Consider the following 18,743-nt stretch of genomic DNA (forward strand, 5'->3'; position numbering starts at 1 on the left):
TAAAGTTGAAAACTAATTTTACTTACAGCTACACTTTTATTGGTATAGTCTTTGGATAGAAAGCATGGCTTTTGTATTAGTAGAGATTTTGCAAACAATATTTGTATGGCAGGAATGATCTCTGGAATTGTATCAGCTGTATGATTTACATCTCAGAAGTTAGGATGTTCTAGGATTTCCCACCATCCATTGTTCTCCCACCATCCTATCTCCATGCAGAAAATGGTCTATCCTCCCTAGAGACAGAGAAAAGGCACAGGAAAATAGAAATAATTTTATGATGAAGTCTTATGAATCTTCTTCTATAAGCTTCCCAACAAAGTTATTCTTTTATATTATGAGAGTTCATATTTCAGTTACCACAATGTTTAAGTGGTTGGTTGGCTATTTAAATTTTTTTTCCTTCTATTTGTATATTTCTGTGCTCTTTGCAGTGAGAATTTTGAGGGTTATGAAAAGAGATATGCTTAGAAATACATCTAAGAACAATTCTGTCTTATGCTGCTGATAAACCCCAAAATATACATTCCTTGGTTTGAGGCTAGAAGTACTACAGTGATGGCTCGTGTTATTTCCAAGGTCATAAAGCCTTGGCCTCTCTGATGGGATTCAGTGTGAGAGTGTCAATAGTAAGTAAATCACACTGTTCATCTTAGTTCTAAAGCCAGTGTTTTATTCCATGAGGAAACAATAGAGGCATTTTCAATAAGATCAGGAACACAGCCAAATGTCCACAATCTCTGACATTATTCATCAGTGTATGAGAGGTGTGCCCTAGGGCAGGATTTCAGAGATCTCAGTCTGTAGACAGCCAACTCCATTGCTCTGGGCCCCAGGTGAGGCAGAACATCATGACATAAGCGGTATATTGTGTCATGAGGAAAGCAGCTCATGATATGATAATCAGGAAGCAGAGCGACTTTATTTAATTATTTATTTTTTAGACAGGTGCAAGTGTTCGGGTGGTGAATCAGCTGCTTACAGAGATGGATGGTCTGGAAGCACGTCAGCAGGTTTTTATTATGGCAGCCACTAATAGGCCAGGTAAGAAAGAAGAACATCACACAGATGAGTCTAAAAACTCACAGCATTTGTTTACACTTTAGTTTATGTACATCTTAGTAAAGGAATATTTAAATTTTAGCAATTCCTTTTTGGTTCATAGGTTGAAATAAAACCTTAGAAAGCTTTTTTATAAGCTACAGTAAACCAAAAGTATTATTGCCTAGATTCTATGAGATTGTTTTTCTCTGTTAGTGCTCAGAAAGTTGTTTTGCTGGCAGAACACTTGAAATACACATTTTTTTTTAATTAGAGCTTTATAATTATATATAGTATTTGAGTTCATTTTGACAAAATACATGCAAGGAAGGAATTTGATTTTTTTTTATTTTATTGATTTTATTATTATTTTTTTTAAATACATGACAGCGGAATGCATTATAATTCTTATTACACATAGAGTACAGTTTTTCATATCTTTGTATAGAATATGTTCATGCCAACTCATGCCTATATATATACGTACTTTTTTTGCATTACAATTCTTATTACACAAATACACCACAATTTTTCATATCTCTGTTTATATATAAAGTATGTTGACACCCAATTCAATTCTTTATACATGTACTTTGGATAATGATGTCCATCACATTCCACCACCAGGAATTTGATTTTAATTCCCCTCTGCCCCTTTGCATCCCTCCTCCCTCCCCCTAATCTCTCTCCTCTTCTCTATTAATATTTTATTTATTCATTCATTCATTCATTTATTTTTGGTGCCAGAGATTGAATCCAGGGGTGCTTAACCACTGAGCTATATCTCCAGTCCATTTTTTAGTTTTATTTTGAGACGGGGTCTCACTACGTTGCTAAGGGCCTCACTAAATTGCTGATGCTGGCTTTGAACTTGCAGTCCTTCTGCCTCAGCCTCTTGAGTCACTGGGGTTATAGGTGTGTGCCACCATGCCCAACTATTTATTTTTTATTGATATCTTCTATTATATATAAACAGGTGAAATTCATTTTGGTACATTTATATATGTATATGACATGCTGTTGTTAAATTCATTCCATATTTCAATCCCTTTCCCTTCTTCCTCCCCACCTCTTGTTCTTCTACTCTACTGATCTGCCTTATATCTTTATGTATTCAGTCTTCTTCCCTGCAACATTTTCCCTCATTTTGCTGTAGCTTCCACACATGAGAGAAAACATTTGGCTTTTGATTTTCTCAGTCTGGCTTAATTCACTCAGAATGATTTTCCTCATCTCCATCCATTTACTAGCAAATACCATTATTTCATTCTTCTTTAGGGTTGAGTAAAACTCTGTTGTGTGTGTGTGTTTGTGTATGCACACAGCACATTTTCTTCAGCCATTCATCTATTGATGGGCATCTGGGTTTATCTCATAATTTGGTTATTGTGAATTGTGCTGCTATAAATATTGAAGTGGCTTCATATGTATTATGTGATAATTTTAGTTCGTTTGGATAAATACCGAAGAGTGGGATAGCTGGGTTTCAGTCCTAGTTTTTTGAGGGATCGCCACAGTGCTTGCCATAGTGGTTATACTAATTTGCAGACCTCCCAACAATTTATGAGTGTACTTTTTTTCTCCCATCCTCTCCAGCATTTATTATTGTTTCTTGAAACACATTTTTGACCCCAAAAGCATTCTAAAAGTTTGTCCTGTGGTTTCTCTCAAGCTTATAGAAAATCAGAACCACACACTCACTGTAAAGTTGAAAATAGGTTTTTAAGATTTTAAACTGAAGTCATGTTTCTATACTTATCCTGAATTATGATTTAAAGTTGTTTTCAGGGCTGGGGATGTGGCTCAAGCGGTAGCGCGCTCGCCTGGCGTGCGTGCGACCCGGGTTCGATCCTCAGCACCACATACCAACAAAGATGTTGTGTCCGCCGAGAACTAAAAAATAAATATTAAAAATTCTCTCTCTCTCTCTCTCTCTCTCTCTCTCTCTCTCTCTCTCTCTCTCTCTCTCTCTCTCCCCTCTCTTACTCTCTCTTAAAAAATAAATAAATAAATAAAGTTGTTTTCAATCTTTAGCATTCTGTGAGGGAAAAAGAACAATGTTCAAGACTTCAAAAGTGCCAAATATAGGTTTTATTTTTATCCTAAATACTCTTCATGTTTCTTAATGCTTTGCCCTTGGTATAAGCCACTCTTTCATAGCTGTTCCTACTATGATGTTTGTAGTAACCATGTCTGTTAGTAATGATAAGGTACATTAGTTGTTTAAATGGATTTAAACAACACCAGTTGTCAAGCTGGTGTAATATTTTCCTCTCCTGTAAATTACTATAGAAATTCATGAATTTGCTACCATTTCATTTTATGATGAAAAATTGAGAGTTGGAATAGTTTGACCCTGGTAATAATGAAAAGCTGTCTTTGGATCTGACAGAACAAGGTTTTAGTCCTGGCTGTAGCATTTTATATCTTTTTTTTTTTTTAATTGTACATAACACAATACCTTTATTTTATTTATTTATTTATGTCTTTGGTGCTGAGGATGGAACCCAATTCCTCATATATGCAAGGCAAGCACTCTACCCCTGAGCCACAACCCTGGCCCCCCATTTAATATCTTATTAACTGTTCTATTTCAACCCCAACTGGTCTGACACCAACTAGGTAGGCTACAGTTGAATTCTGACACTAGTGGAGTTGTGTCAGATTCATCAGTTAATGAGAATCCTTTGGAAGACTTTACGTACCAGTGGTCTTCTCGGGATACCTGCAATTCTGATCAGCCTACTCCAAGTTTGGAGATTCCCATGACTCTCGTAGTTTCAATAATTCCCCAGAAAAACTTATAGATCTCATGAAAGAGCTATATTTACAGTTATAGTTTTATTATAAAGCATATACATAAGGTGTTGTCTGAAAGGAGCATTGAACTTCCATGTTCCACCCTATGGCATCAGAATGTGTGTCACCCTCCCCGTAAATCAGTGTATTCACCTACTGGGAAGTGTAATCAAGCTTTGGTGACCCGAGTTTTTATTGGGGTTTCATTATGTAGATATGATTGATTAAGTCTTTGGCAACATGATTGAACTCAGTTTTCCCCAGAGGTCAGAGGAACTTCAGAGTTCCAACCCTCTAATCATATACTTGGTCTTTCTTCTGACCAGTATTTTTTCCAAAGCTATTTAGAATTCCATCATGAGTCATCTCATTAGCACAAGGACACTCTTATTAATCAGAAAATTGCAGGGATATTTGGAGCTGCATGTCAGGAACCAGAGTAAAGAGCAGATGTATTCTTCTTTTTCTTCTTTTTTTTTTTCTTTCTTTCTTTAATGGTACTAGAGGTTTAACCCAGGGGCACTGTACCTGTGTGCTATATTCCCAGGACTGTTTTTTTCTTTTATTTTGAAACGGTCTCATGAAGTTGCTGAGGCTGTCCCCAGACTTTCTATTCTCTTGTCTTAGCCTCCCTAGGTGTTGGGGTACCATGACCAGCCAGATTTTTGTTTGTTTGTTTTTCAGTACCAGGGATTGAACTCAGTACTGGGCATATATTACTTAATCTTGCTGATCATTTTAAGGGTAATACTGTCTAATTGGCAGGTTTGTCACAAAGGTTAAGTGATGTTGGTAATGTATCTACTACATTGATAGTAGATAGCAGGTAAATACAATAATTATCAAAGTGTTGAGCAGTTTTGATAATAATAATGGAAATAGTCATTAGGTCCTAAAATCACACTTATCCTAAAGAAACATTGAAGAGCTCTCATATTTGTTCTGAATGACGTCTGTCTTTTCCTGAGCAGACATGTTTCTTCTAATAGATTTCAAAAAGATTGTCTGGTTTCATATATACCCGATTATGAATTGTGAACAGCGTTCACAATTTTTCATGTTTGTTTATTGTAAAGAACTTTGTCTTTTAATTTAATCTCAGTAGATTAGAGAATAGATTCTTGATTGTCACTAGATTTTCACTAAATCCTCTCCTTCAAAATACTTATATACATTATCTTTGCTTGTGGGTTTCTTACCAGGAAGTAAACCAGTGTGCCCAAAGTGAAGTAGGTGAGGGGAAAAGTTATGAAGAGACAGATGTAAGGGATGTATAGGCCACAGCAAGAGATGTGGATTTGCTTCTGGTGTGATAAGAAGCCATCAGAGGGTGTTGAAAGCAGATGAGTGATGGACCTGGTTTTATTTTTGTTTTCATATTTAAAAAAAATAGTAATCATCAAGAATACAGGCAACAAAAAATATTGGCGAGATTGTGGGGAAAAAAGTACAGTCATACATTGCTGGTGGGACTGCAAATTGGTGCCACCATTATGGAAAGCAGTACGGAGATTCCTTGGAAAACTGGAAATGGAACCATCAGCCATCCCACTTCTTGGTTTATACCCAAAAGACTTAAAATCAGCATACTAGAGTAAAGCAGCCATATCAATGTTTATGGCAGCTCAATTCACAATAGCTAAACTATGGAATCAATCTAGATGTCCTTCAATAGATGAATGGATGAAGAAAATGTGGTGTATATACTCAATCAAATTACTCAACTTTAAAGAAGAGAGAAATTATGGCATTTGCCAGTAAATAGATGGAGTTGGAGAATATCATGCTAAGCAAAATAAGCCAATCCCAGAAAACCAAAGGCCGAATGTTTTCTTTAATATGTGGATGCTAATTCACAATAGGCAGGGGACACTAGAGAAGAATAGCATTACCTTAGATTAGGTAGAGGGAAGTGAAGGGAGGGGAAGAGAGGGGATGTGGGGATAGGAAACATAGTAGAATGAAACAGACATTATTACTTTATGTATATATGTGACTGCATGACCAATATGATTCTATATCATGTATACTCATAAAAATGAGAAATTGTATCCCATCTATGTAAGAATATCAAAGAGCATAAATGCATTCTACTGTCATATATAACTAATTTAAAAAATACAGAAAGAAATAGTGTGACTTCTTTAACTCTTTTTGAAACAATTATAGGTTCACAAGAATTTATAAAAATAGTGTTTGGAGGTCCTATATAATAGTTTGCCTCAATTGTTACATTATGTGACTATTATGTAACTATTATACAGTATAAAAACTAGGAAATAGACATTTGTATTTTATGTATTGCTCTTTCTGTGCCTTTTTAGCACATGTATAGATTTATGTAGTTACCACAATATTCAAGATGCAGAATTATCCCATCATCAAAGGATTTCCCTTATGCTCTCCCTTTATATTAATGACTATCTCTCTATCCTTTGCCATCCCCAACTCAGGACAAACACTGATGTAAAAATTTTTATATAAAAGTGATGATACAAAATATGACCTTTTAGATTATCTTTATTCTCTTAGCATAATTCCCTTGCCTTCCATCCAAGTTCTTATGTGCATTGGTATTTGTTCCTTTTTATTAGGGAGTTGAATTCTTTTGTGCGGATGTACCATAGTTTGTTAAACCATAGTGGGTTTTTTTTCCCCCCTTCAGGTTTTGACTTACAAATAAAGCTACTAGGACATCTGTGGATAGTTTCTTATGTAGACCTGCAGTTCATTTCTCTGAGGTAAATACTCAGGAGCATAATTACTAGATTGTATGGTAATTATGTTTAATTTTAAAAAGAGGTTAGCAAAGTGGCCGTGCCATTTTACATTTCCTATTAGTAATGGTATAAGAACTCCAGTTTCTTTGCATCTTCACCGGTGTTTTATGTCATCACTGTATTTTACCTTAGCTGTTTTAAAAGCTGTATAGTGAATAAAAACATCCTGGTTTTAATTTCTCTCTCTCTAGTGGGTAATGAGATTGAACTTCTTTTATGTATTTATTTGCCATCCTTATGTTCTCTTCGGTGAAAGTCACTTAATGTCCTTTACTTACTTTCTAAAATTAAACTGCATATATTTTTCACTGTTGAGGTTTTTTGTTGTTGTGTTTTTGATTTGGTGCTGGGTATTAAACCCAGGAATGCTTTATAACTGATCTACATTCCCACCTCTTTTTATTTTTTGAGACAAGGCTTTGCTAAATTGCTGATTCTGGCCTTGAACTTCATGAACTTGGAATCCTCCTGCCTCAGCCTCCTGAGTTGCTGGAATCATAGGTGGGTGCCACCAACCCTTTACAGTTGTTTTGTTTTTTTACCCCACATTTTTTTTTTGTTTGTTTGTTTCTTTTTTTTTTTTTTTTTTTTTTGGTACTAGGGATTAAACTCAGGGATAGTTGACACTGAGTCACAAGCTCAGCCCTATTTTGTACTCATTTATAATCCTATGAACAGTGTAAAAATGTTCTTTTCTCCATGTCCTCTCCAGCGTTTATTATTATTGTATTCTTGATGAATGCCATTCTGACTAGTTATGAGATGAAATCTCAGTGTAGTTTTTTTTAATATTTATTTTTTATTTTTGTAGTTGGACACAGTACCTTTATTTATTTTTATGTGGTGCTGAGGATCGAACCCAAGGCCTCATAAGCGCTAGGTGAGCGCTCTACCACTGAGCCACAACCCCAGCCCTCAGTGTAGTTTTGACTTGCATCTCCCTAATTGCTAATGATGTTGAACATTTTTCATTTATTTGTTGGCAATTTGTATTATTTCTTTTGAGAAAATATCTGTTTTGTTCATTTGTCCATTTATTAAGTGGGTTTTTAAGTTTTTTTGTAAGGTTTTTGAGTTCTTTATATATTTTAGATATCAATTCTGTCAGAAGAGTAGCTAGCAAAATTTCCTCCCATTCTGTATGTTCTCTCTTTACATTCTTCATTGTTTCATTTGCTGTGCAAAAGCTATTTAATTTGGTGTCATTCCACTTATTAACGCCTGGCATTATTTCCGGAACTTTAAAGGGTCCTGTTGAGAAAGTTGTTGCTGTGGCTATATGCTAGAGTCACTGAGTTTTGAGAGTTCTTTAATTTTAATATTTTCTAGTTGTAGGTGGACGCAGTACCTTTTTTTATTTTTATGTGGTACTGAGGATCAAACCCCATGCCTCACACATGCTAGGTGAGCACTCTACCACTGAGCTACCACCCCAGCCCCTTGAGAGTTTTTTATATACATTTTAGATATAAGTCCTATGTCAGATATGTGATTTGCAATATTTTATCCCAGTATATAGCTCATCTTTTCATCCTGTTGACCGAACAGATCCAATTTTTGAGGTTTTTCTTTTATATATCATGCTTTTAGTTTCATGTTGAAGAATGGTTCACCAAACCTTATGTCTCAGTGGTTTTTCTCCAGTGTTTTCTTCTACAAATTTCATGATTTGCATTTTTTAAAAAATATATTTTTAGTTGTAGATGAACACCTTTATTTTATTTATTCATTTATTTATTTATGTGGTGCTGAGGTTCAAACTCAGTGCCTCACATGTGCTAGGCAAGCGTTCTACCACTGAGCACAAGCCCAGCCCCTGGTTTTACATATTAATATTTTTAAATCTGTGGTGTACTTTAGTTGACTTATGTGAGGTTTAGATTTAAAGTTTATTTTGGGGCCTATGATTATTCAACTATTCCATCATCGTTTGTTAAAAAGACTATTCTTCTTTCAACATACTATTTTTATACCTTTGTCAAAAAGCACTTGGTATATACCAGCAATGAATAATTGAAGTTCAAGGTACAATACCATTTGCAGTAGCAGTAGTGGGAGTGAAGGCTAGAGAAGGAGGGAAAGAGAAAAATTTAGGCATATATCTAGCAAAATATATACCCATCTGTATGAGAAAATCTATAAAACTGATGAAAGAGATCAGAGGAGACAAATAAATGATAAGATATTCAGTGTTCTTGGGTGGGAAGACTTGGTAATGTCAAGATATCAGTACTTCCCAACTTAATCTATAGATTGAAAACAATCCTAACCAAAGTTCCAATAAGTTATTTTGTGGTATTGACAAACATTCTAAAGTTTATGTGGAAAGGTAAGAGACCTAGGATAGCCAACACATTGTTTAAGTAGTACAAAGTTGGAAGATTGATGTTACCCAACTTTAAGACTTAGTATATAAGGTACTGTAATCACAACAGTGTGGAAAAATAGATGAAGAAAAGAATAGAGGCCAGATATAGACCTACACAAATATAGTCAACTGATCTTTGGCAAAGGAACAAAAGCAATTCAGTGGAGAAAGGATAATTTTATGGTGCTGGAGCAACTGCACACCCACATGCAAAAGAAACGTAATAATCTACACACAGACCTTATACCTTTCACAAAAAGTAACTCCAAATGGATCATAGACCTAAGTATACAATGAAAAACAATAAATCTCTTAGAAGGTAACATGGGTTAACCTAAGTGACATTGGCTTTGTTAATAACTTTTAGATGCAACACCAGAAATGAAGTTTGTGAATGAAAATATTGATACATTGGACTTCAATACAGTTAGTTAACTTATGCTCTACAAAAGACATGATTAGGAGAATTAAAAAAAAAAAAAAAAGCCACCAACCGGGAGGAAATATATGCAAAGCATCTATAAATGTCAAAATAGGGCTGCAGTTGTGGTTCAGTGGTAGAGCTCTTGCCTAGCATGTGTGAGGTTCTGGGTTTCCATTCTCACACCACATAAAAAAATAAAGGTACTGTGTCCATCTAAAAATATTTTTTTAAAAAGTCAAAATATACAAAGATCTTTAAAACCAGTTTAAAAATGGGCCAAAATTCTAACCTCACCCAAGAAGATGGATAGTAAATAAGCTTATGCTAATGATCAATATTATATGTCATTAGGAAATTGCAAATTAAAACAAGAGATAGCATTACATAACTACTAGAATGGCTCAATTTCCAAAATACAGATGACTCAATGCAAGAATATGGAGCAACAGGAACTTCCCTTTCGTTGCTGGTAGAGATGCAAAATGTTTCAGCTACTTTGGAAGACAGTGTGTCAGATTTTTTAAACAAAACTTAACAAATTTTTATCATATAGTTTCCAACTATAATTGTGAATTTTTCAGTTCCTTTCTTCATTTCTGTCAGTTTTGCTTCATACATTTTCTGTTTTGTTGTACATACCTGTTTAGAATTGTTGTCTTCCTGGTGGATTGATTATTCATATCTCTTTCTGTTCCTGAATGTCTTCATTCCTCTGAAGTACATTTTATCTGCTTTTAATATAGCCACACCTGCTTTCTTTTGATAAATGTTTATATGGTATATCTTTTTTCATTCTTTTACTTTCAACCTACACTTACAAAATTATATAGAATTGATTTTCTTTGTAAATAAGTTTTTTGGGTTTTTTTTTTTTTTGGTCATTTATTTTAATCCACTGTACCAATTTTTTTTTTTTTTTTTTTTTTTTTTTTTTTTTTTTTTTACTTTATAAAGAGAAGAGATTTATTTAGTTCAGCGATCTGGAGTTCAAGAACATGGCATCAGTTTATGCATGACACTGTCGAGGGCTGCATTGTGGATGGCATTACAGTGGTGAAAGCATGTAGAAAAGGGAGAAATCACATCACAAGAGAGAAAGTCAGAGAAATGGGAAATGACCAGGCTTATTCTTATTCTTAACTGGTTTGTTTATACCAGTACATTTATTGTACATATGATATATTAGGGCTTTAGATTGTCATTTTGTTTCCTGTTCAGTTTTTCATCCTCATTTTTCTTTTATCTGTTTTAGTGTGGATTATTGGAACAGCTTTCAGAATACTATTTTGATGTATCTGTATGTTTAAGTATATGTCTTTGTAGCTTTTCTTTGGATACAGTAGATATTTTACCATTTGTACATATTTTCCTTTTATATATTTAAAAATATTTGAAAAATATTTCATAAACTTTACTATTTTAAAAGAAGTCCTCTTAAAAAGATCCTGAATTAGAAGAAAAATGGTCCAGAGAAGAATTGGTGGGGGCTTGGTGGAAGAAGTAAGAAGTGGTGCTGGGTGTGATGTCCCTCACCTATAATCCCAGCACCGTGGGAGGCTGGTCAAGAGGATCACAAGTTCGAGGCCAGCCTCAGCAACTTAGTGAGACCTGGTCTCAAAATAGAAAACAAAAGGACAGGGGATGTAGTTCATTGGTAAAATGCCTGTGGGTTCGATCCCCAATACCAAAAAAAAAAGTCAGAAGGGGTAAAATTTGCATATATTTTGAAGGCTAAATTAATAACAGTTGCTGGAATTAGATGTGGGATATGAAAAGGAAGTAAATAAGTAGTACTTACAGTTAGATTTTTGGCCAACAAAACTGGTAAAAAGTTTTGTCACTGAGCTAGGAAAGACTTGACAAGGGATAAGTTTATTTTTAGCTATAAAAATAACTTCAAGGAGATGCTATTCAATTTTCTTTGCAAACTCATATTAAAAACTCATCAATAGTGAGAACAAGGTTCTTAGAGCACCTACTGAATGTTATATGTTTTGTTAAGTACTTTACCATGTTAACCTCACAGCAATTCTGTGAGAAAGGTTCATATTAACATTAGTGTCGTAGAAATTAAAGATCAGTTAGATTAAATAATTTGCCAAGGAAAGGTACATAACCGATAAGTGGTGGAGCAGAGATTTGAATCTCAGTCTGTCTGACTCCAATGTTCTAACTACTACAATAAGTACTTCCCATGTTATGTCATTTAATCCTCACAGAAAAATTCTGAAATAGGTTCTAATTGCTTTGCCCCCCAGAGGAGTTAAGTAATTTGCCGTTATCAGGTGGCCCCAGGAATCTCCTGAATTGAACTTGTTCAAAGGCATGTGTTCATTTCCTTTATATTCTGTACCATAGTCTCCTTCACATAATGGAATTTGTTATGTGTTCACTTTTGAGCAGTATCTGTTTTTTATTGCTTGGGTTCTATAAATTCACAAACTGCATAAGAGAGTGGTCAGAATCAAGTCTCCATGTTTGTAGATCTGATTAGTAAATGGTATGAAAAAGGGAAACTCATAGAGGGAGACATCATTTTAAAAATGAGAGAGCATGAAAAGCTTATAACAAAAACTGTAGTTTTTCATCTTCTGTCCCAGAGGCAACCACAATCAATTCCTGAACTATTTTGCCCTTTGTCTCCTCTACATTTTCAAGTAATATATATTCATACTGATATTTCTTTTCAGTTTTAGCTGACTTCCTTTGAAGTAAGATGAAGATTTGGTGTCTCACATGCACCCTGACTCCACATTCACACTCACTGTCTCACCCACACCGTCTGTCCTCTTCTCCATCCTCCCAATATTGTAGTTTTATCAGAACTTTTGATAAAACCACTAGTCAAGTGTCCACATTACTATAAGTGTTTCTCTCTGGATACCCAAGCATGACACTGATTAGGTTTCCTTTTACATATAACTTTTAGACTTGAATTCAATAACTTTTTCTTTCTTTCTTTTTTTAATCTTTTTCTTTGTTTTCCATGCTCATGTTCTCACATATGCTGTAGAACTATCAATATTATTTATCCAGATGATGTATTCATTCCTTTTGGTTATTTGGTTGGATTTTTCTTTATCTCTTTCTCTCTTATTCTCACTCTTTCTTTCTCCTTCTGTCCTTTTCTCTTACTTTCTGTCCTTTCTTTATCCTTTTAGTTGAGCCCAAGTGCAGTCTACCAATGAGTTACATCCCCAACCCTTTTTATTTTTTCCCACTTTTTTAAATTGATGCATTATAGTTTTACATTATTGATTGGATTTTTTATTACATGCTCAAAATACACAATATAATTTTTTTAATTATTTTTGAGACAGGGTCTCACCAAGTTGCCCAGAATGATCTCAGAGATTTAAATCTTTACTTGTGAGCCTCCTGTCTCAGCCTGCCAAGTAGGAGGGGTTACATCTCACCCAGCTATTGATTGTGTCTTGGGACATTCCTTCTGGGGCTTTCCAGCCTACTCCAAACTGGATTTCTTGGTCTAGGCCTGTGCTATAAATAGTTCTTATTTCAGGGCTTTCTTTTACTGTTTACCCTCTTGTTACTAATCTTATGCCCCCCACCATCCCACATTTACTCACTTATTTTTAAAGCTTTTTTTTTTTTTTTTTAACCAGGGATTGCACTCAGGCACTCCACTGAGTCACATCCCTAGCCCTATTTTGTATTTTATTTAGAGACAGGGTCTCACTGAGTTACCTAGCGCCTTGCCATTGCCAATGCTGGCTTTGAACTTGAGATTCTCTTGTCTCAGCCTCCCAAACCACTGGGATTACATAAGTGCGCCACTGTACCCTGCTAAAGCTTGTTTTTTGAAAGCTTTACAAGAAAGATCACATGGGTGGTGGTTTGTTTTTGTGGGGTTTTTTACTTGTTTGATATTTTTTATATACTTGAAAATGCCCTTAATTCCACAGTCATTTTGATTGGGAGCTTGGCTAGCTATAGAATTTTGAGTTGAAAATTAGTTTTTTTTTTATAATTTGCAGACCTTGCATTTTTTGAGTTATAGATGGACATAATACCTTTATTTTGTTTCTTTAGTTTTTTATGTGGTGCTGGGGATTGAACCCAGTGCCTCACATGTGCTAGGTAAGCACTCTGTCACTGAGCCACAACCCGAGCCCCAGAGTTGTATTTTTCTTTTAAAAGTTCTGTGTCATTCTGATCCTTTTTATGTGGATTTTTGGTTTATTTATGTACTTACCTCAGAATTTTTTCTCCCATTTTCCACGTTTTCTCTTCATTTTCCTCCCTAATTTTTCAGCTATTACTTTTTGGGTTGTGGATGAATTATTATTTTTATTCATTTATTTATTTTAATTTTTTAATTCTAATTTGTAGACACCAGACTGCATTACAATTTATATTACACATATAGTACATAATTATTCATATCTCTGGTTGTATACCAAGTATACTCACACCATTTATGTCTTCATACATATACTTAGGGTAATGATGGCCATCTCATTCTACCATCTTTTCTTTTTTTTTTTTTTAATTGAGTCTTTTTTTTTTTTTTGAACTTCTATTTTATTACATTCATAATTGGAATTTTAGGTTTTATTCACAGTGGAACATTTTCATATAATGTATAATTCTTCTTTTTTTTATTGGTTGTTCAAAACCTTACAAAGCTCTTGACATATCATATTTCATGCATTAGCTTCAAGTGAGTTATGAACTCCCATTTTTACTCCAAATACAGATTGCAGAATCACATCGGTTACACATCCACATTTTTACATAATGCCATACTAGTAACTGTTGTATTCTGCTGCCTTTCCTATCCTCTACTATCCCCCCTCCCCTCCCCTCCCATCTTCTCTTTCTATCCCATCTACTGTAATTCATTTCTCTCCTTGTTTATTTTCCAATTCCCCTCACAACCTCTTATATGTAATTTTGTATAACAATGAGGGTCTCTCTCCATTTCCATGCAATTCCCCTTTTCTCTCCCTTTCCCTCCCACCTCATGTCTCTGTTTAATGTTAATCTTTTCTTCCTGCTCTTCCTCCCTTCTCTATTCTTAGTTGCTCTCATTATATCAAAGAAGACATTTAGTATTTGTTTTTTAGGGATTGGCTAGCTTCACTAAGCATAATCTGCTCTAGTGCCATCCATTTCCCTGCGAATTCCATGATTTTGTCATTTTTTAGTGCTGCGTAATACTCCATGGTGTATAGATGCCACATTTTTTAATCCATTCATCCATTGAAGGGCATCTGGGTTGGTTCCACAGTCTAGCTATTGTGAATTGTGCTGCTGTGAACATCGATGTGGCAGTATCCCTGTAGCATGCTCTTTTAAGGTCTTCAGGGAATAGTCCGAGAAGGGCAATAGCAGGGTCAAATGGTGGTTCCATTCCCAGCTTTCCCAGGAATCTCCATACTGCTTTCCAAATTGGCCGAACCAATTTGCAGTCTCACCAGCAATGTACAAGTGTACCCTTTTCCCCACATCCTCGCCAGCACTTATTGTTGTTTGACTTCATACTGGCTGCCAATCTTACTGGAGTGAGATGGTATCTTAGGGTGGTTTTGATTTGCATTTCTCTGACTGCTAGAGATGGTGAGCATTTTTTCATGTACTCGTTGTTTGATTGTATGTCTTCCTCTGAGAAGTGTCTGTTCAGGTCCTTGGCCCATTTGTTGATTGGGTTATTTGTTGTCTTATTGTCTAATTTTTTGAGTTCTTTGTATACTCTGGATATTAGGGCTCTATCTGAAGTGTGAGGAGTAAAAATTTGTTCCCAGGATGTGGGCTCCCTATCTACCTCTCTTATTGTTTCTCTTGCTGTGAAAAAACTTTTTAGTTTAAGTAAGTCCCATTTGTTGATTCTTGCTATTAACTCTTGTGCTATGGGTGTCCTATTAAGGAATTTGGAGCCAGACCCCACAATATGTAGATCGGAGCCAACTTTTTCTTCTATCAGACGCAGAGTCTCTGATTTGATATCAAGGTCCTTGATCCATTTTGAGTTAACCTTTGTGCATGGTGAGAGGAGGGGATTCAGCTTCATTTTGTTGCATATGGATTTCCAGTTTTCCCAACACCATGCTTTTAGCCCCTTTATCAAATATAAGATAGTTGTAACTTTGTGGATTAGTCTCTGTGTCCTCTATTCTGTACCATTGGTTCACCCGCCTGTTTTGGTACCAGTACCATGCTGTTTTTGTTACTATTGCTCTGTAATATAGTTTGAAATCTGGTATCACTATACCGCCTGATTCACACTTCCTGTTTAGAATTGCTTTTGCTATTCTGGGTCTTTTAGTTTTCCATATGAATTTCATGATTGCTTTATCTATTTCTACAAGCAATACCGTTGGGATTTTGATTGGCATTGCATTAAACCTATAGAGAACTTTTGGTAATATCGCCATTTTGATGATGTTAGTTCTGCCTATCCATGAACAGGGAATATTTTTCCATCTTCTAAGATCTTCTTCTACTTCTCTCTTTAGGGTTCTGTAGTTTTCATTGTATAAATCTTTCACCTCTTTTGTTAGGTTGATTCCCAAGTATTTTATTTTTTTTGAGGATATTGTGAATGGAGTGTTTTTCCTCATTTCCGATTCAGAAGTTTTGTCGCTAATATACAGAAATGCCTTTGATTTATGTGTGTTGATTTTATATCCTGCCACTTTGCTGAATTCATTTATTAGTTCTAGTAGTTTTTTTGTAGACCCTTTTGGATCTTCTAGGTATAGAATCATGTCGCCCGCAACAAGTGATAATTTAAGTTCTTCTTTTCCAATTTTTATGCCTTTAATTTCTCTCGTTTGTCTAATTGCTCTGGCCAGTGTTTCGAGAACTATATTGAATAGAAGCGGTGATAGAGGGCATCCCTGTCTTGTTCCAGATTTTAGAGGGAATGCCTTCAATTTTTCTCCATTCAGAATGATGCTAGCCTGAGGTTTAGCATAGATAGCTTTTACAATGTCAAGGTAAGTTCCTGTTATCCCTAGTTTTTCTAATGTTTTGAACATAAAGGGATGCTGTACTTTGTCGAATGCTTTTTCTGCATCTATCGAGATGATCATATGGTTCTTATCTTTAAGTCTATTGATGTGGTGAATAAAATTTATTGATTTCCATATATTGAACCATCCTTGCATCCCAGGGATGAATCCTACTTGATAATGGTGCACAATTTTTTTGATGTGCCTTTGTATCCGATTCGCCAGAATTTTATTGAGGATTTTTGCATCTAGGTTCATTAATTGTCTTCTGTATTTCTGTTGCATCTGTTGTGATATTGCCTTTTTCATCCCGTATGTTAGTAATTTGAGTTGTCTCTCTTCTTCTCTTCTTTAGCATGGCTAAGGGTCTGTCAATCTTGTTTATTTTTTTGAAGAACCAACTTTTAGTTTTGTTAATTTTTTCAGTAGTTTCTTTTGTTTCAATTTCGTTGATTTCCGCTCTGATTTTAATTATTTCTTGCCTTCTGCTGCATTTGCTGTTGTTTTGCCCTTCCTTTTCTAGGGCTTTGAGATGAAGTGTGAGCTCATTTATTTGTTGGTTTTTCCTTTTTTTGAGGAATGACCTCCAGGCGATGAATTTCCCTCTTAAAACTGCTTTCATTGTGTCCCATAGATTCCGATAAGTTGTGTCTGTATTTTCATTTATCTCTAAGAAGTTTTTGATTTCCTCCTTTATGTCTTCTGTAACCTTTTGATCATTCAGTAATATATTGTTCATTTTCCATGTCATATTGGATTTACCCTTCCTTCTTTTATCATTGATTTCCAGTTTCATTCCATTATGATCAGATAAAATGCATGGTATTATCTCCACCCCTTTATATTTGCTGAGGGTTGCCCTATGGCATAATATATGGTCTATTTTTGAGAAGGATCCATGTGCTGCTGAGAAAAAAGTATATCCACTTGATGATGGTTGATATATTCTATATATCTCAGTTAAGTCTAGGTTATTGATTGTGATATTGAGTTCTATAGTTTCTTTATTCAACTTTTGTTTGGAGGATCTGTCCAATGGTGAGAGAGGTGTGTTGAAGTCACCCATAATTATTGTGTTGTGGTCTATTTGATTCTTGAACTTGAGGAGTATTTGTTTTATGAACTTTGCAGCACCATTATTTGGTGCATAAATATTGATAATTGTTATATCTTGTTGGTGAATGGTTCCTTTTAACAGTATATAATTTCCTTCCTTATCCCTTTGGATTAACTTAGTCTTGAAGTCGATTTAATTCGATATGAGGATGGCTACTCCTGCTTGCTTGCGAGGACCGTCTGCGTGGTCTATTTTTTCCCAGCCTTTCACCTTCAGCCTGTGTATGTCTTTTCCAGTCAGATGTGTCTCCTGGAGGCAGCATATTGTTGGATTTGTTTTTTTAATCCATGTTACCAGCCTATGTCGTTTTATTGGAGTGTTTAAACCATTAACGTTTAGAGTTACTATTGATATATGGTTTGTATTTCCAGCCATGTTTGATTATTTATCTCTCTTTTTTTTTTAATTTAGTTTGTTTCTCCATGATTAGCTTTCCCCCCTCCATCTGTCTTTACTGAGGTACTTCCCACTGTTGGCTTTGGTTATTGTTTTTCATTTCTTCCTCGTGTAGTGTTTTGCTCAAGATGCTTTGCAGTGGTGGTTTTCTGGCTGCAAATTCTTTTAGCTTTTGTTTATCGTGAAAGATTTTTATTTCGTTGTCGTACCTGAAGCTTAATTTTGCTGGATACAGAATTCTTGGTTGGCATCCATTGTCTTTCAGTGTTTGAAATACGTTGTTCCAGGATCTTCTCGCTTTCAGCGTCTGTGATGAAAAATCCGTTGTTAAACTTATTGGTTTACGCCTGAATGTAATCTGCCTCCTTTCTCTTGTAGCTTTTAATATTTTCCCTTTGTTCTGTATATTGGATATCTTCATAACAATGTGTCTTGGTGTTGGTCTACTGTGATTTTGTGTGCTCGGTGTCCTGTATGCATCTACAATTTGTATATCTGTTTCCTTTTTTATTTCTGGAAAGTTTTCTGTAATTATTTCATTTAGTAGGTTACTCATTTCCTTGGTTTGAATCTCTATCCCTTCCTCTATCCTGATGACTCTTAAATTTGGTTTTTTTATGTTATCACATATCTCTTGGATGTTTCTCTCGTGATTTTTAACCAGCCTATCTGAGTTGGCTAGACTCTTTTCAAGATGATATATTTTGTCTTCATTATCTGACGTTCTGGCTTCTACTTGCTCCACTCTATTAGTGATACTCTCATTTGAGATTTTAATTTGGTTTATAATTTCCTTCATTTCTAAGATTATTGTTTGGTTCTTTTTTATAATCTCTATCTCCTG

General features: G+C 35.1%; 1 protein-coding gene across 3 annotated transcripts in view; it reads left to right on the forward strand.

The window, feature by feature from the left end:
* Nucleotides 1–18,743, forward strand: part of NVL (nuclear VCP like) — a 135,573-nt gene that overhangs the window by 62,167 nt on the left and 54,663 nt on the right. For all 3 annotated transcript variants that reach the window (XM_081299339.1, XM_081299340.1, XM_081299338.1), the window contains one exon: nucleotides 945–1,044. In XM_081299339.1, the coding sequence (XP_081155465.1) occupies nucleotides 945–1,044 (100 nt within the window). The remainder of the gene's footprint in view (nucleotides 1–944; nucleotides 1,045–18,743) is intronic.

Source organism: Spermophilus citellus (genome assembly GCF_964194105.1).
Source record: "Spermophilus citellus genome assembly, chromosome: 6".
NCBI lineage: Eukaryota > Metazoa > Chordata > Mammalia > Rodentia > Sciuridae > Spermophilus > Spermophilus citellus.